The sequence below is a fragment of the Alosa sapidissima genome, chromosome 2, assembly GCF_018492685.1.
Source record: "Alosa sapidissima isolate fAloSap1 chromosome 2, fAloSap1.pri, whole genome shotgun sequence".
Taxonomy (NCBI): domain Eukaryota; kingdom Metazoa; phylum Chordata; class Actinopteri; order Clupeiformes; family Clupeidae; genus Alosa; species Alosa sapidissima.
Window position 1 is genome coordinate 13,318,694 of NC_055958.1, and position 19,944 is coordinate 13,338,637.

The 19,944-nt window shown below is 40.6% G+C and overlaps 1 protein-coding gene and 1 long non-coding RNA gene across 2 annotated transcripts; one reads left to right on the plus strand and one right to left on the minus strand.

Annotated features, from left to right (window-relative positions):
- The first annotated feature begins 2,238 nt into the window (after positions 1-2,238).
- Positions 2,239-5,021, plus strand: LOC121695787. Its single transcript, XR_006026164.1, has 3 exons — positions 2,239-2,973; positions 3,118-3,355; positions 4,549-5,021. It is a non-coding gene; the product is annotated as an uncharacterized LOC121695787 (long non-coding RNA).
- Positions 5,022-7,076: 2,055 nt separating this feature from the next.
- Positions 7,077-19,643, minus strand: LOC121695293 (E3 ubiquitin-protein ligase TRIM35-like). The gene is made up of 6 exons (XM_042076005.1): positions 18,952-19,643; positions 18,728-18,823; positions 17,916-18,146; positions 15,254-15,276; positions 15,061-15,179; positions 7,077-7,964 (listed from the first exon to the last, which is right to left on the minus strand). Exons 1-6 carry the CDS (start codon positions 19,351-19,353, stop codon positions 7,423-7,425), a joined length of 1,413 nt encoding a protein of 470 aa, XP_041931939.1. The 5' UTR covers positions 19,354-19,643; the 3' UTR covers positions 7,077-7,422.
- Between the last annotated feature and the right edge of the window lie 301 nt (positions 19,644-19,944).

Sequence of the window (19,944 nt, forward strand, 5' to 3'; positions counted from 1 at the left end):
GTAGATTACACGATTTGAGCTATAACTTAGCACATAACCTCCTCCCGACCAGGTTTGGTTGACAGCATAAGATACCATGGTGATATAGCGACACTAAAACAGATCCACTTTCATGTCACAGCATAGCCTGGCTTTGAGCGCAACATACCTCGCTAACCCACGAATCGAGATTCGTAGTATACCCCAATGGTTGGACCAGAAGAACCGGGAGCTGTGGATTTTTGCAAAACAAATAACACGCTCTAGGTGGAGGTAGAAGTGTGGTTTTTTTTTTAAAAACCGGCTGATTTATGTTGTTCTGTCGGAGCATAGTGTCGGTTTCAGTGAATATGATCAAAAAAACTGCGGCTTTAATGTGAATCGCGGACAATAACCAAAGAAAGGAATTTGTACCTCCATTCACCAAATAATGGCTGTAGTAGTGTTTCTACATGTTGGTACAAACCACAATTTCTGTCAGAAACCAGCCTAATGCATGGGGTAACATGAGGTGAGTCAGACAGAAGAGGTGCCTGTCTTAGTCTATTCCTGAATCCTGTCCCTTTCAAACTACGTTAAAATTGTGTGATTAGCCGCCAGCATAATAAAATCAAAATCTAAAATCTCATTAGGCTATAGGTCCAAACCTAGGAGCCTAAGCCTTAGTTTAAAAAATCCTCTGGTGTAAGTAATAGTCAAAAAGCCATTGCATTCTGTGTAATATAGAGGTTAACAAGATATTCTATTGTAATGTATTTTAAAAATTACATTTTGTAGACAAATGGAGTCATACCAAAGGTCCAGGGATGGAATACTGAATGGGCCTACTGGGCCCAAGAGCTCAGGGTGCCCTGAAGCCCAAGCTTCTGCGTGAAGTTGCTTCTTCTCAACCCTTCTCTTCTCTTTCCACAAAACTCACCAGAAGTCATCCTTTAAAGGTTCATTTTTTGAAAAATCTTCCGGTGAGCATACCCCCGGACCCCCCATCTTAACTGGGGGAGGGGCTTTTTGCATCTATGCCTAGGGGCTCGTAATCCAGGAAATGCATGGCAGGAAATGTATTGAAAATCTGTTTGGGGGTCACCCAGACCCCACCACAGATTTGGTCACCCCCAATGTTGACATCATGACTAAGGCATTGGGTCACCATGATGGACAAGACTAGCATGTGAAGCTAAATTATGTTTCAATGCACTTTGAGTTCAAGTAGTATATATATGGCAATGTATATGTGTATAGCAAATCCACATTTATAAAAGAATTTCAAAATGACAAGCCACTAAGTATGAAAGCTGTCCAACTTGAAACAACCACAACTAGATGTTAAAAAGAAAATAGTCTACTGTTGTCTGTACTCTGCACAATGGCGATAAAGTTGAATAATATCTTTTCTGTGTTGGTGTATGATGTCAGTGAAGTTTCCACACAATTTGACACTATTTTTTTCCCCTGAAAGTTAAACTGGTGCCTGTGTTGCACTCCATGTTTATATATAAGTATTTTAAGTATATAAACTCTTTTGATCCTGTGAGGGAAATTTGGTCTCTGCATTTATCCCAATCCGTGATTTAGTGAAACACTCAGCACACAGTGAACACACAGTGAGGTGAAGCACACACTAATCCCGGCGCAGTGAGCTGCCTGCAACAACAGCGGCACTTGGGGAGCAGTGATGGGTTAGGTGCCTGGCTCAAGGGCACTTCAGCCATGCCTACTGGTCGGGGTTCGAACCGGCAACCCTCTGGTAACAAGTCCGAAGCGTTAACCAGTGGGCCACAGCTGCCCTCAAAGCACCTACTTTGATATGTTGATATCATATCTTAATAACTTTTTCTGAGGCTTCAACATGTGTACTAAAATATAAAATTGCTCTTGACACTAACTAATATTCTCACATGTGTTGAACAAGTAAACACATTATGGTGTGCCCTGTCTGGCCTTATATCTAAATCTGGATGGAGAAAATGGGTCACATGTCAGAAAGTGTCTCTTAATGAACATAACAAGAAACGGGTGAGGTGACAAGGCTAATGAACAGAAACAGGTGAGGGGTGGGGACAGAGACACTGTTAACTGAAACACATGGCTATATAAACAAAACATCACATGGTATAAGTAAACAAATGTCCACAGCAACCTTGGAAAAAGACAATCACCCATATAATATAGTTTTAGTAAAGCTACCAACTCAACATTTTCTGCATGTGCTAAATGAAACACATTATTTATCATATGATTGTTTGTAAGGTAGACATTGTCATACATGGGAAATATACACTTAAAACATAAATGTGAAATTATTTTTTAGCATTTTTAATGTGTCATAAATCATACATTTTGATTTCTTCCGGACATATTTCTACCTGTTAATAATGCACTAATATGCGATTTATATATAAAAATGTAAAAGATCTGATGTGGTTCGGCTTTAGGATATAGTCATCAAAAGTTGCTATTTTAACACCATAGCAAGCCATAATCGTGAATAATCATCTCTGGGCCTAATAACGTTGAATTCGAAAACATCTACAGTCATGCAATATTCCCTGAAAATGTCAAGCATCTAGCATGAATTGTTCAAACATAATGACCCACCTGTGGTTCAGAATAATCTGTAATATCCAATATCTTACTTCATAAATATCTTCAGGAGCATCTTCCATCAAGTAGTGAAGCATTGCAGCCAGTTCCTCCCAGCCTAGTCACAGCTGATGGGTTCTTCATAAGACCAACAAGGCTGCAATGCTTCACTACTTGATGGAAGATGGAGAGATTGCATTGTGGCGTGTCCCAACAGTACATCATACAGTAGGTGTTCCTGCAACAAGGAAGCTGAGTGACTTCAAACTCTTCCTTGCAACAAGACACAATTCTGTAAACTGCTACTTGAGGTGTAGGTCAGCAAAGCATCTGCATCATGGCTGGAAAAATGTGGAACAGCAGTGGTAGTCGTTGAAGGGAAAATCATATCAGTTGGAGTCATCGGGTGGCAATGTGAGTATTTTAACAGTCTTTCTCACTATTCTTCTTTATTAGAAACTTTTGGGAAATATTTAGCCAAGCCCAGTTATACATGAGAAACTGGTCAAATGTTGTGTTACTATATACTATCACACCTTACTCAATAACTTGTTTCAGGTGACCACATGTGAGATACCTCAGGTGGAGTCAACCCAGGAACAGATTGACACCCAGCTTGTTCTGCACCTGCTGTATGCCGCTCAACTGGGGCACAAGGTGGCTGTGGTGAGGACTCCAGACACAGACATTTTCTTCATCCTCCTACACCACGCCTAATCCGTCCCGCTGACCATCTACGTCGACATTGGGACCAGAAAGCACAGCCGGATCCTAAATATCAGCGAACTGGCAGAATGTTAGGGGGCAGACTACTGCACAACAATACTCGGCCTGTACGTCTTCACAGGGGAAGACGTTACAAGTGCCTTAAGAGGGAAAGGGAAGGTTGGGCCTCGGAAAAAGCTACAGAGTAATCCAAAGTACCATGCAGCCTTCAAGTGAATATTTTTAGTCAGATATTCTGTAGCATGTAATGACAATTAATGCTGAACATAGGTATTGATACATTGTGATTTTGTAATACTGTGGTGAACTGAGGGGGCAATGCCTGGAGATAATGAGGGAGCGTTTGATGCCTAATTGCCCTAATTGGACTCACCTGGGTAGGAGACAATATGAGCATGCAGAGGAGCAACGTGCGGGAGAGAGAGTCCGAGGTTGATCTGGAGCGTCCAGGCGAAACGCTGGGGGAGCGTTGGTCAAAACCGGGTACGAATTGTGCTGGTCGCGGTCAGTAGAATCGCCGCCAGTGAAGATAGCTGTAGGGGGGGAGGAAACCTTAGTATAGGCCTTTGTTAAAACCTAGACCAACGCCGCGACTGGCGGGCGAGTTGGACTACTGGACTCGTGAGCCCCTGCACGAACTCCTCAGAACTTTCATACTGGAATTACAGACTAGAACTTTCACACTGGAACTACATACTGGAACTTACACACGGGAATTTACATACTGGAACCTCGCTGGCCACCTGAAAGTTCGATTCGCTGTCCCTTGCCATCAGGCCCCCAGGGGAGGGTCTCAGGGAGCAGGGAAGTCTCCCTTTTAATAACTCTCATTTGACTAATATGTATCTGTGTCTGTTTTTATAATTGAAAGTCGGGTAGCTTTTGTGCAACATAATTTATTAGTGACAGGGTTGCGGGCAACCTTTTATTGAGAACACTGGAAAGGTGTGCTGTGATACCCGAATGGAGATGTTTTCCTCTTTGTGGTGTTTATGAATTGCTGTGTTTTATTGGATTGCTGTTTTGCACGGATTGGGAGTGAGGATCCCCCAAATCATGTCAGTTGATTAATTATAATGTCCGGAGCTGCCTGGCTGTGCTTGTGGAAATAAATAAAGCTACTTTTGTACCGTCCGTGGTGGTGTGGGGTCTACACATTCTCTGAGTTGTCTACCTGGGGGAAGGGACAAAGGGGGTCGCTAGAGGGGGACCTTTTCCTACCCAGCAGATTTATTACAATACTATAATTATTTATGTCCTCAGAAAACTTGGTGATCAGTGGTCTGTGGAGCCAGATGTGGTGGAAGACATCGAGGCATTTAGATTGTGTAATGTATGGCCAGGCCTGTGAAATCTGTGAACAACGTGCGCAGCATCATGCTGAAAAAAATGATTGGAGAGGATGAGATGCTTACCACCAGATCCAAGGTGGATCTGTCCCCAGCTCCCGCACTGCAGAGACAACCTGGTCCCACACATCAACCGTGTCAACCACCGTCTGGCCATCTACAAGAGAGCAGCCACACCAACATTCTGGTGTCCCAAGCCCCCTGATCCTGGTCAAGGCTGGGAAAAGACTGAAGAGGGTACCCTGGAACCAGTGTGATCTTGTGGACCTATCCTCCCCACTTCACTCACTGACTTTCTGGAGGAAACAGTCGAGGAGATGGATGGAGATGAGATAGATAGATACTTTATTGATCCCCAAGGGGAAATTCAGGGGGTCTCAGTAGCATACAGACATCACACACAACATGCACTTACAGCAGAAATGGTAAATATAAGTATAAACATATAACCAAACTCCACTGTACAATAGAGACAGTAGGAGATAAGAAAAACTAACAAAACGAAATACTAAATATACTATATAAATGAAATGTAAAAAATCCAGTGTGCTTGAGGGTGATCAAGCATGAGACGCTTGTAGTGACAGGGCCTGTAGTTCTGTGTGCATGGTGAGGTGCTCAAGAGAGTGAGTGTCATGGTGAAGGTGCAAAAGTAGTCCAACAGTAGTCCTGTAGTTCTGTGTGTATGGTGAAGAAGACAAGGAGCAAGAGACTGATTATGAAGACCTGTCGTATTATGTATAGACATCATTGCCCTTGACCTTTTGACCTTTAATTAGAATCACTCTTTTCTATTTCAGTTTATTATAATGGGGATTTGTTATACCCTATATACACACATATTTGACTATATGAGTGGTTTTCTGTTTAGTTTCAATAAATATAATACCAATATAACGGTTTGAATAGTAACTCCTTACTATCGGAGATGTTCATTTGGACCAACATGTGACAATATTTCAAGTAGGGATCATCAACATTTGCTTATTAGACATCTTAAAGACTGTAAAAATACAAAAGTTAGAAAACATATATCAATAGGGTCCATAGGGGAGGAGTTCCAGTGATCCAATGTCACCGATTTTGTTACATTTTTTTGGTGTTTAGATGATGTATGGTGGTATTAAAACTCAAATAATCATGACAATCCTCATATCTATCAATTCCCCATGGAAAGACAAAGAGAAATTGGGGTGGATTGTGTCTGTAGGATGTATTGTTCAGATTCTATGTAGATTTAAAGTTTTCATTTTTTACAGCCGGAAATCAAGCATGGACACAAAAGATGATACAAAAAAACACATATGGGTCAATAATTTGCGTGGGGAACATCAAAATTCCTTTTCTAGACACCTTAAGGATTACAAAAAACTAGGTTAAAAAAATATACCTTTCGGGTGCAGGTGACCCCCTCCTACCAGACTACAAGGGCACTTCAGCCGTTCCTACTGGTCGGGGTTCGAACCAGCAACCCTCCGGCTGAAGCCCTAACCAGTAGGCCACGGCTGTCCCCCTTTTTCCTGTGACGACGTTGGTTAGCTTTGCTGCAAACTGCTTTTCACTCTTTTTAGAGAACGTTTACAATGTCAGTGTCAAAACATCATGTTACATTGCAGCAGATCTAACTTGAACGTTATGCTACTCCATTTTATTGGGAATGCGTCTGAGCGCTCATGAGAGGGAGAGAGAGCGGCAGGTTCTAGCTGGCTTGTCATTGTTGATAATTTATATCTCCTTCTTATAAGAAACTTTAAAAAGTAAATTATGAAAGCAATAGTAGTTTCCACTACTGACCATTTATAAACTGTGGAGGCACAGCACTAGCCATAGGCACAGCACTAGCTGTAGGCACAGCACTAGCCATAGCTAAACTGGCAGAAGATTGAGAACTAAACGTGATATTTTGTCATTGTAATCATTTAAATGCTAGGCTATGAAAAAAAAAATATATATATTTTTTTTTTTTTTTTTTTTTTTGGGGGGGTTGTGCCCATTTTCAAAACCCAATGTGGCCCTGAGGCAAAAAGTTTGCCCACCCCTGCTCTAGCACCTGTGTTTGTCTCCTTAGGAACACGTTCCTCATGCTCTTGCACCTGTGTTTGTCTCCTTAGGAACACGTTCCTCATGCTCTAGCACCTGTGTTTGTCTCCTTAGGAACACGTTCCTCATGCTCTAGCACCTGTGTTTGTCTCCTTATAGGAACACGTTCCTCATGCTCTAGCACCTGTGTTTAATGTGATGTGAGTTAAATGATGATACTGTTCCATACTATTTCCATGGAAATTTAAGCTACTCATTGACTTACATGTTACTAAACTTTTAGCCCTTTTAAAATATTTTAAAGGTAAACATCTACGAAGCCAATTTGATGGTAAACTAACTTGTAATAGGGGAATCGTTCACCTAACATAGCCATAGAGCTTGAAACATTACCTTGTCATTAGATATAGCTCTTTGGAGATCCTTTGCCTCACAACAAAAGCAGTTTCATTGTGTACAGGGGGAACAAGCTATGAGAACTATCATTTACAACGTCAAAGAAAAATATAAATATATCATGACTCTATAGGGGGAGTTCTAGAGTCGGCAAAAAACATGAAACTGCATAGTATACCTTTAAAAAGGGACATCCATACAACAGAGAAAAGAACGATTGGATGAAAACCTTAAAAAACCTTAAAAAAAAGTCAGTTTGTCTTATGTTGGTGTTTTCTCTCAGTACTCAGAGTCTAACTGATTCATCTCCTCATGCTGATCAGTTCTGGTCCACACAGAGACACGACAAGCTCTAACTGGGCTGCTCTACTCTCACTGAGACCTTCACTGGTAGGATCTTCAGAGCAGACACACTATCAGCATTAAAGTATGGAAACACTCTCTCAGTGAAAGTGTGTGTATGAGTATGTATGTGTGTGTTATTATCAGGGTCAGAGAATGACAGCTCTCCTTTGTCCCAGTCCAGCTGCACTCTGATCCTCTGGAGTTTCTGCTTTACTGGGAGGAGAGTGGTGGGCTGTGATGGAGAATGGGCTGCATATTTACTATCATTATAATACACAATCCAGCGTCCACTCATAGAGGTTGAGTCTCCCTTCCTCTGGGCCGACCCTGTCATCACACCCAAATACCACCGTGTGTTCTCCCCAACCTCCACATCCCAGCTGTGAGTCCCTGAGTTAAAGCCCTCAGAGCCCAGGACACTGGCAACCCAATCAAATCTCTCTGTGTTATCAGGAAGTTGCTGCCACTCATCACCAAATGTCATGCTGCTTAGATCCTCAGACAGGATGAGACGTAGATGTGCAGTGTTGGGGTCCAGAGTGACAGGAGCTGCAGAGAGAACAAACACATATGGTCTGGGTGGAAAATATGAAAAATAACGTGCAGTTGAATTACAGTTATGAAAATGTTCATGATTGCAATGGGGTTACATCTGAATATTTTCTGTAAAAAAGCTATAGGCTATATGCTGAATGTTATATTTGTTGTTTTGCATGTTTTCATGAATGCTTTCCTTTGCAGCCACAGTAATTTAGTAAAGTTTAATGCTATTCTCATGCTTTTGATTGGTTTTCCTGTTTGAATTTGCAGCGCCACCCATATGTTAAATGCCAAAGTTTGATTTAAAAGCAGTCTACGGAAAGATTTGTGCTATGATTTTAAAAACAGACTCTTAGCAGTATTTTTTTATGATTTTAAATCTAGAGTATATAGTGACCTCAGAATGATCTCATAGTCTCCTTTGTGGTGTCTCTTTAATTAAGCTTTTCTCTTTAATTGTGCTTTTCTTTGAAAGTTGAGCAACACAATGCACTTAAGTAATTCCTTTCGAAGAAGGATGTATTTGCCGTTTTGCCGACCGGATACGGATATGGTCGTAGCGCTGGCCTATTGCATGCCTAGGCAGTTTGAAAGACAATTCTCTGCCCGCCCCTTGGATTAAGCGAGGTAAATGGTTAGATTCCAGACTATACATTTCAATGATATAGGATGGCCCGCCAGGCTATTTGCCCGTCACAGCCAAACGAAATTGGCGGCGAAGCTCCGAAACAGGAAGTTGTCCATATCTCAGGAACACTGTCACATATCGATACCATATCAATTTTGTATATGAACTCGGGACTCTAATGTGAGGGTGCATAAGCTAAAACATTCCAAAAGTTTCCAGCATTTGGCAAACCACCCACAGGTATTTAGTAACTATCACCTTTCACCTTTGCAGTTGTACTATCACAATAGGCGTGTTCGACTTGAGGCAGATCTGTGCAGATCTGACTTGATGTGATGCATGCTGGGTTGAACACTTCTGTCAGCTGGGGAGGGACTTACCACCGTGACACCATGTCACATGACCTTAAAATATCGCGGGAGTCTTAGCCTGCAGACAGATCTTGCAGTTGCCTTCCACGAGCTGCACGAGCTGAAACACGCCCTCATGACGTCAGTTCAAAGACGTGATGGGGCCATTTGGGAGGAATCTCCTCATGACGATTTTGACGGGAGTGTCATGCTGCTTCCTTATGTTGGAATATGCGAAAATAAACAGAAATCGAAGGGATACCTTACCTTATACGTGATTTCTGCAACAATGATAGGCTAGCCTACTGAAAACGTTTGGATATTCTGTTATTTTCTGCTGTTGGCTAAATAGATAGACACACATATAGGGGAAACACTTGATATTGAATTTATGTGCTACAATGCAGGCCTGTTAACTGTATGAAAACAGTGGTTTATTTAAACTACATCATAAGAATTTATTTCGTCAGTCATCATGCTCATTTTAATGAGTAAGAATGAAAGTTCTGCTGTATTTATTGCAAACAAAATTCAGCGATATCTCCCGCGGGTCACGTCAGGCAGACTGTAGCCTGTCTGGCCGGGATGAGCTGCCCTCTGTTGTAGCTCCTCCCGGCTAGCCTCTTAAGATCACGTTTACGTAGAAAGCCAGACCAAGTCAGACTCAGTCGATCTCAAACAAGTCTTCCAAGTATGCACAAATGGAGTTGACGAAAGAATAAGCAGGAAATGTCACGTTAATGTTAAATACATCTGAATGCTAGGTGGCAACGTTGTATTACATTTCACCAGAGCCCGTTTACGGAGAGCCGGATCACTCCCTATTAACTCCATTGTACCTGCAATCTGCTGCAGTTGCGCTAGGGGCGATCACGAATAAGTGCAAAAACAATGGGGGCCTATGGAGCTAGACGGCTAAATGTGTCTCTTTCACCTGGTTGTCGTTGAAAAATCGAAGATTGGATTGTGGTTTCTGCAAGATCAATATGGATTATAGGTCAAAAGTTGAATGAACGAGTACTTACGTCCTTTTGATTTCTTACAGGTTGGGTCGTTGTTGCCCACAACACACTAGCTTTCTGCTAATCAATGACGTCATTGACGCATTTGAAAGGCTTTTTAGAACAAATAAGTGACTCAAAAAATATAATACTCAGCGGTGTGTATTTTCTCTGCCCCCTCTTTTGCATGCAACATTCAAATTTCTGGGCAAAAAATTATATCCCGAGAAAAGTGGATTTGAGGGGTACAGCTCCATAGACCTCCATTCATTCTGCACTTATTCGTGAGCGCCCTCATGTGGAACCAGAACAGGAACTGCAACCAGTTCAGAAACCGGAAGTTTCCCGAGAGTGGCGGTTCTCCCCTTATTAGACATTCTCTGATTTCAATACGGTGGAATTAGTGTGAGCTTCACAAGTAAGGAAGGTGCAAATATTATGTAATTTATCATGGGAAATTATTGGAAATGTTATTTCTTGTTTATTCTAATTGCAAACCACACACATCCATTCATAATCACACGTACACTTAATACCTGGAAGAATCTCATTTCGTTTATTTGATGTAGCAACACTGGGAACAGCCTTCAGAGCAAAGATTCTAGAGCAGAGCTTCAGAGAGACACGTTTTAAGTTGGCCAAGTACCTAAAATATCGGTTTCCATGTGTATGTGCTGGATGGTGTGCGTCCTTTATGAAAGTAAGTGTTTTATAGAGTTACAGATATAATGAGTCAAAATTTACAAAAGATTCACTGAACAAAAATGCTGATGTGGTACATGAAAATGTAGCTAAAAATGTGGAGAATGCAAAGCAATCAAGCATTTTGGACGATATATCGGCACAAGCTGGCAGAATAGGCAACAGGCCGATGTGCGTTTTATTTGGAGACTGTTTTGCGAGACAGAGACTGAGTTTGCTGCTGATATTCTGGGGATAGGTTACAACATAGCCAATGTAGGACTTTAGCCTTTTAATATATTTGCTGCATTGGATCAGTCTTTCTAGAAAAGGCAAGAGCTTTCTAGCCTCACGTCAGCAGCGCCGCATCACCCATATACATTATTTAACCAGCGGATGGCGGGCGGGTGCGGTTTTGAAAATTGGTCAAAAAACTTTTCAGACGCAGAACTTTCCCCAACACTGAAAGGCACTGTTAGGTTCAGCATAGCGTATGCCACTGTCTGCTCACGTTGCTGACCGGACCAGGGCAAGCACACTTTCGCAATTCCCGCCGGAAATGCAGTCTAGTTTTAAATTATGCTCTTAATTCATGTGACTGAGTTAGTCAGTGTTGAGTACTGTTTTAAGGTTGACATGACATTTTAACATTTGAAAATGGTTAAGATTTGAAAACATTCATTAGAAATTTGGAAAAGTAATTTAAATAGTTACACTACTAGTACATTTAACTAGGGTAGGCTAACTTGTAAACATAATCTATGTATATGTATGTATAACATGTATAACAATTGTGTCAGTGGTGGATATTACTCTTTGAAGGGGAAGCTGTAATATAATTATTCAATTGTTATTATTATCTTTAGGGTATAATATTATTTGAGAGCTACAGTTACCCCACAACCCAGTTTAGACCAAACAACATTATTATGGAGGTTTGAGACATTGCAGTTGGCTTGGCTACACCGCACCGAGATAACCATACTATTGATCTAGTCTTGTCATACGGCATAAGCATAGAGCAGTTAACAATCTTGCCACAACACCCGACCTTAACTGACCACCATCTAATTACTTTTACAATGACATTACATGCAACATGCAGTACCTAATTTAGCTGAATACTACAGCCGCAGCTTATCTGAAAAAACTAATGCAGACTTTCTAGAAAAAATTTCGCTTGCGCTTGCCCCATCCCGGACTCATGTGGTAGGCCTATCAGAAGGCCCTTTCCTTAATCCAGCCGAGGTCGACTTGTTAACTGATAATGTGATGAACTCATTACGCTCAACCCTTGATTCAGTAGCACCACTCAAAAAGAGAATAAGAAAACAAGTAAGGCGTGCTCCATGGTATACCACAAAGACAAAAACACTCAAACAAACAGCGTGTAAACTTGAACAAAAATGGCGTACCACTAAATTGGAAGTTTTTCGCCAAGCATGGAAAGATGCCTTATCACCTACAAAAAAGCACTCAACGAAGTTAAGTCAACCTACTATTCCTCGCTGATCGAAGAAAACAAAAACAATACAAAATTTCTCTTTACCACAATCTCCCGCTTGACGAAGAGCCACACCGAAGTAACCAAATCTATCCCTATATGCCTAAACAGTAATGACTTCATGAACTTTTTCAATGACAAAATTGAAACAATTAGAGGTAAGATTAATAACCAATCAGTCACCAAATATTCATCCTCCATTGCTGAACGGTAGCGAAAATATAATTGAATCACAGATGAGACGAACAATGTTGAATTCATTTACACCTATCGACATATTAGACCTCACTTCCACAATCTCTTCATCAAAATCTACAACTAGTTTACTAGATCCTATTCCTACCCATCTCCTGAAGACTGCTCTCCCTTTCTTGGATAATGCTTTGCTCCAGATTATAAATAACTCACTGCTATCAGGCCATGTACCACAGTCGTTTAAGTTACCTGTTATTAAGCCATCCCTCAAAAAGCCTACCCTTGACCCTAACAACCTGGCCAACTATAGGCCTATATCTAATCTCCCTTTTTTGTCAAAAATACTAGAAAAAATAGTGTCGAAACAAATTGGTTTCTTGCATATGAATAAAATCCAATAATTATATCAGTCTGGTTTCAGAGCTCACCACAGTATTGAATCAGCCTGCAACAGTTACCTATCACTAAGTAATCACATAAAACAGATTACCAAAATTTCATTTTATCATTTAAGGAACATTTCAAAGATAAGGAAGTCTTTATCCTTACCAGACGCTGAGAAATTAATCCATGCTTTTGTCACCTCAAGGATTGATTATTGCAATGCTCAATACGCTGGCTGAACACCTGTCTAAAGAGCTTACAGATACAAAATGCAGCTGCTCGCACACTCACTAGAACTAAAAAATATGAACATATTTCCCCTATCCTGGCATCTCTACACTGGCTGCCTGTTAAAAGTCGCATTGACTTCAAAATATTACTTCTAACATACAAAGCCATTAATGGCCAGGCACCAGAATATATTAAAGATCTCCTAGTCCCATATAACCCACCCAGACCGCTACGATCACTGGCCTTCTTGTAATTCCAAGAATCTCAAAAACTACAGTAGGAGGCAGAGCTTTCAGCTATCGCGCACCCCTCCTCTGGAATAATCTCCCTTCCTCAATTCGACTAGCAGACACCCTCCCTATTTTTAAGTCTAGACTTAAAACATACCTCTTTACTGCCTCCCATAGTTAGGTATGGTGCGGTGTGGAACTTTACCCACCTCAGGGATTCTTGGAGTGTGACTGGCACCCCAGTCGCGCGTGCGATGGTGATCACTGACCATACCTGCGCTGGTGTCGACTACCCCTCACCATGCCTTAGTTATGCTGCTATAGCATAGTGCTGTCATGGACTTTTCATGTGTCACGCCGTACAACCCCTCAAATCCTCTCTCAACAACAACAAATCCTCTCTCCCCTTCTGTCTCTCTCAACTCTCCCTCTCTTGCCTATTCTCACTATGGTATACTGTAACAATATATAGTACCACTGATTACATATTGACATTAACCATTTTGATTTTCAGTAATACTAACCCACTCTACATCTCTCTTTCTTTCCCCTTACTGTACCTCACTTGTGAGGTATATCATCACCAGTCATTAACCATCCGTGTGTTGGCCCTCCTCTCACCCATCTCACCTGAAGTCCCATCCTCGACTGCCCTATTACTGTCCCCCTATCTGGATTCCTGGCCCGTACAGCCTAGCGACCCATCACCTGCCTATGACAACTCTGCCCGGATTCCTGGCCCGTCTGCCAACGCACCACATACCCCTTGACAACTCCCTTCCCCTGGACAAATCCAACGCTGGGCTATTTGAACTTTCTGTCACTAAATCAGGATTAATGAATTATCAAACCGGATACATAATCACCCCACCTCTTGTAACTTTCAGCTCAAGTGCTTTTAACACCATGCCTTTTTCTTTACACCTGACTATCATATGCATTTGTCATGTATACAGACCTTACTGTCCTGTATTGACCCTAGGCAGATGGGTCAGGCCCTTGAGGCGTGGATCTGCTCGAGGTTTCTTCCTATATGTATCTCCAATTCTAGGGAGTTTTTCCTCGCCCCTGTTACCCATGGGCCTCTCTCGTTCTTTTCTTTTCTTCCTTTCTTTCCTTTTTTCTCTGATTGCCTACATTCTGTAAAGTGCCATGATACATGTGTAATGTTTTGGCGCTCTATAAGCACAATACATTGAAATTGAAATTTTAATCACAACACTATCAGCCAGTTTACTTTGGGGGGGTTGAAATAGGTGATTTGGTAGCCTACTGTACATGTAACTATTGAACTAAATAAATGTTGCACATTTTATTCCAGATAAATCAATTTTGCAAGTTTTATTTTGCTATTTTATTCCTCCTTATAGTTCTCATAACATCTTGCCAAAGGACTACAGTTGAAAACTAGCTGGCTGGCTAATACTGACTCATTTTACAGAAATGTAAATGTGTGCTGTCCTTATAAATAAATAAAATGAAATGAAAGTCCCCCTTGTAAGGAAGACAATCAAATGGCTTTACAATTTTAGTTCAGCAATATTAGCATGGTCTTTAGCATGGCCACTTTACACAGCTATATATCGAGCTATCTGACTACAACCTAGACAGACAGACATTGCTGTGTGTGCTCAGTGACAACACATTTTGTGTCAATTTCAACACCGCAATTATGTGGAGATAGCCAAATTGTGTAGCTGTCTGGGTGGGTTAAAAAGTTAAAATTGTAGCAGAAATAGCTAAAATGTGTCTTTAACCTTTCACCAAGCCACACAATTGCTGTGTTGAAATTGACACAAAAATGTGTTGTCCCTGAGCACACACAGCAATGTGTCATTTTAACACATCACTTCTTAGAGTGCACACACACACACACACACATAGAGTAGTGTTTCACTCACTGTACTGAACAATCTCCTGCATCTTCTCCCAGACTCTGAACTTCAGGTTGCCCAGGTGCTTTGCCACATTGATCAGAGCCCCTGAAACCCTCTCTGGATCCTGCAGTGTGCACTGGGCCCTGAAATAACATTCAGGAGTCAGTGCTGCTGTGGGTTTGGGTTCAGAGAGAGAGACAGGAGGCAGATCACTCACCTTTCCACTGTGCTCCTGTAGTTCTGGAAAAAAAATAAAGTGTGAAAAGTATTAAGCTTTACATTTTACATTTTTTCTTTGACATTTTTCTTTGACCCCAAAATCCTCGGACCACCCTCTCTCTCTCTCTCTCTCTCTCTCTCAAATTCAAAAGTTGCTTTATTGGCATGACAAATGAAAACTTGTATTGCCAAAGCAATTGGTACATATTAAAGGTAAGACATTACAACAATCACAGAGACAAAACATATACACATACTTTAAACTGATATATACATTTGTATAAACATACTACTTCACTGAGATTTGTGAACAATAGTACTTACTGTAGTTTTACATCGGTTCATTGAATGTATTATTAAGAGTTCATTGAGAGCAGTATGGTGACTGCCTGCATGTGGTTGTATTTGAGTTCATCAGCGCGTTTGCACGTGTGTGTGTGTGTGTGTGTGTGTGTGTGTGTGTACGTGTGCGTGTCTGTGTGTGTGTGTGCGTGTCTGTGTGTGTGTGTGTGTGTGTGTGTGTGTGTGTGTGTGTGTGTGTGTGTGTGTCACTTACTGTCCCTCAGCTGGTGGCAGGGGAAAACGTAGATAGATAGATAGATAGATAGATAGATAGATAGATCATTTATTGATCCCCAGGGGAAATTCAAGAATAGTAGTGTGCAGCTATGAGACAGCTATCCTTTTTCTCTCCTAGCAAGTACGGTCGTATATTTAGGTTTGTTAAAGAACTAAATTCAGGGTGTTTCTCATCAAGTTTTGGAAAGTAGAGATCACAAACTGACTGAAATGACTTGCACTCGGTCAGAAAGTGTAGCTCTGTCTCGACAACACGGTCTCTGCACTGCTGGCATAGGCGTTCATTACTTGGGAGCCATGTTTTTTGTGTCTCCCGGTTTCAATGGCTAATCGGTGCTCACTGAAACTATATTTGGTTAGTGTTCTCGATAACACTTTATAATAACTACACACAAGTCATCATTTATTAAGCCTGTGTTACTTATTAGTTAATGGTTTGTTCATCATTAGTAATTTCTTGTTCATACATAATTTATCATCAGTAAAGCATTTGTTCACACAATTATAAATGGTTTGTTCATAGTAAATAAGCCTATCCAAAAAATATGTTTGTAAGTACATGATTTATACTTAATAAGTAATAAAAAACAACCACTTATAATGAAATCATTTTCTTATTATAAACCAGTTGCAAACTATTACAAAACAGGGATGTAGGGGTATTCATCACTCTGTGTAAACCTGTGTGCACAAATGATGAAACAATGTAATTTTAATGTTTCTTAAGGTGCAATTGTGAAGTATTTGGGGAGTTCATCATCTACAGTACAGGACTGTAATATCATTAGAACATTCAGAGAATCCAGATAAATCTTTGCAAACAAGGGAAAGAGCTGAAAAACAAATTGGATGGCCGTGGTCTTTTGGACCTCAGATGGCACTGTATCAACACCAGAACTGTTTCCAGACCTGTCATTTTCGGGGCTTGGGAAAACTTCTGATAACCATTGGTTATGTGCACAGTTTGATACTCAATTCAAAAACTACAGCCAAAAACAGTCAAAACAGCCAACATTGTATTGAGAGATGATACAGAAAATACCACCATCTTATCTGGGCCTAAGCTTGTTAAAAATGGACTGAAGTAACATGGAAAAAGGTCCTGTTGTTAGACCAATCAAAATTTGCCATTCTTTTTGGAAATCATGGACTCATCTGGGCTAAGTATCCAACCTATCCAACTTGTTTTAGTGCTCAGTTCAAAACCCAATCTATAATGGTGTGGAGGAGCATTAGTGCCTACAGCATGGGCATCTTGCACATTTGGCAAAGCACAATCAATTCTGAATGATGTATACAGGTTTTGAGCAACATATACTGTCATCCAGGCAAAGTATTTTCCAGGGAAGACCTTGAATATTTCAGGAAAACAATGCCCAAATGAATTCTGCACACATTTAAATAGTATTTCTCCATAGATGATGAGTCCAGGTGCTAAAATGGCCTGTCTGCAGTCCAGATTTGTCAAATTAGGTGCATAATGGAATGGAATGGAAAACATGACTTAGAATATCTCATACTGTTGAGCAAATGAAATCCTATATCGGGGAGTATGGGACAACATTTCACTCTCAAAACTGTAGCAAAAGGTCTCCTCAGTTCTTAAACCTTTACAGAATTTTGTTAATTGAAGAGTTGAAGCAGCACAGTGGTAAACATGCTTCCGTCCCAACTTTTTTTGGAACATGTTGCTGGCATCAAATTCAAAATTAACATATATTTTTCATGAAATAGTCCAAATTTTCATTTTCAACATTTGATATATTGTCTATGTCTTTTTTGCTGATAAATATTGGTTTACAAGACTTGTATATTAAACTTTTTCTGTTTTGGGGTTGTATACAGTATCAAGGCAACAAGGCAAACAGGCCAGAAACAAGTGGGAAGGTCATAATAATACCGTATGTTGTTTATAAAATGATGTGTAAAATAATGGCTATGTTTTCTCTACACTAAACTAGAACGACATGTCATTGGTGGTGTGAGTTGGTCATATCAACAAATATAACCACAAATCCATTACTGTAAACCAGTATTAGATGTTTAGATCAACTCACTTCTTGACAGTGGATGGTTCTTACCTGCAGGAATGTGACAGCATCAGCTTTCATCTGCTTTTCTATGGCTCTGATTGTGTCTGAAAGAGATGAAATCTCTCTGCTCATCTTCTCAATCTTCCTCTTCATCATCTGACTCTTCTGCTCCTCTTCCTCCCTCAGTGCAGCTATCCTGGCCGTCTCCTCGTCTCGTAGAAACTGGTGAAGCTTCTCAAACTCCTCCTTGACCCATATCTCTGTGTTTAGAGCTTGTGTCTAGATAAAACCAATTCATATTTATTTTAAAATGATGATTTATTTTAAAAAGTATTTATCGGTCCAAAGCAGCAGTGAGAGAGGAGAAGCCACACAGAATATGCACAGGGTGAACATGACGCCCATGCACAGGGTGACCATGATGCCACACAGAATATGCACAGCACAGGATGAATATGGTCATAATTAATTACAGGTTATTTAGCGTGTCGAATTTAGGTAGCCTACACTGTTAGGCTACAGTATAGACGATCACTCATTGTTGTGCCAAATAATCACTTGTTACAAACTGGAAAATCATATGCTTAAAGCATACCCAGAAAGCACACGCAGATGTTGCACAACTAAGTTTTTGAATATTCACTACTTTGACCACAAGATCTGGACTTATTTTCTACACCAATGTACAGATTTATGTTTGTATGATTATGGCATAAGATAAAATGGCACACGAAAATTAGAAAAACAGTATTATAAGACATTATTGTTTATATTGTTTATAAGGAAACATGGAAACATGTGCTCGGACATATAATAGAATGCCCCCCCCCCCCCCCTGCACCCTCTCTATATGGACTCACCTTGATGTGTTTTGCTGTTTTATCACAGCTGTCTTTAGCCTCCTCAAAGGTCTTCAGTTTCTCCTGTAAGGGCTGCAATTTGATCTTGAGCTCCTCCTGGAATTAATAACAGAGTTCACTGCAGACTGCAGCATACAGTCCAGCTACAGTGTCATTTATTCTTCTCCAATGAATAAGGTGATGCTGTTTAATCTCATCACCATAATTAAAAGAAAACATCTTACCTTACGGTCAAGGGCTGCTTCATCAACAGGGTGAAATTTGTGGCCAGTGTGTTTTTTGGAGTCTCTACACACCACACACACAGGCTGGTTATCCTCCAGACAGAAGAGCTTGAGTTTCTCACTGTGCAGACTGCAGAGCACCTCAGACCATCCTGAAGCTGAAGCTCTCTGACTTCCCTCCTGTAAGAAAGACTCACACAGGTTCCTTAAGTGGAGGTTTAGGATAGGATTATCCTTTGATGACCTCCTGCAGACGGGACAGTCTCTGGACCCTTTGGTTTCCCAAAACTGCTGCAGACAGACTTTACAGATACTATGACTGCATGAGAGGACAACAGGGTCCTTGAAGACGTCATAGCACACAGGACAGGTGAAGTCCTCTTCCAAAGATTTAGATGCCATATGTACTGTCTGTTTTGATTAACACAATTTGTTTTCACTTTCAAAATCAGCTTGACGATCCTGTCATTTGCAGCCTTCTATATCCACAAGGCTGCCCTCTTCATCAGCATGCATTTGAGACATGTATTTGGTTTGTTAATTGAATATAAAAGTATCCAGTACACGTTTACCTGTTCAATGTTCACTGAAAAACAGTCTGCCAGTCCATCTGCCTCAGTTCCCCACTTCCTTGTTTAACAAGGTTGAGTCAGAAGGAGGGAATGTAGCCGAAGAGGATTCTGATTGGCCAGTTTTGTTAGAGGGAGGGAAACAGAGAAAATCATGTTGTGATGATTCCCCCTTATACTAAATTACAAGACATAGCTGATCTTATTTACCCTGAATTATCATTGTGTTGAGAAAATGTACTTTCAGGTTTTATTAATTATGATAAGAATCTCACCTCTCAGATTTATTTAATCAACCTGATTATAATTTTGACTAAAGTTTTATGATCCACAAATCAAAATTCCAAAATAAAATAATACATCTCTTCAATATCCTGAGTTATAAGACAACACACACACACACACACATACAAACACAGACACA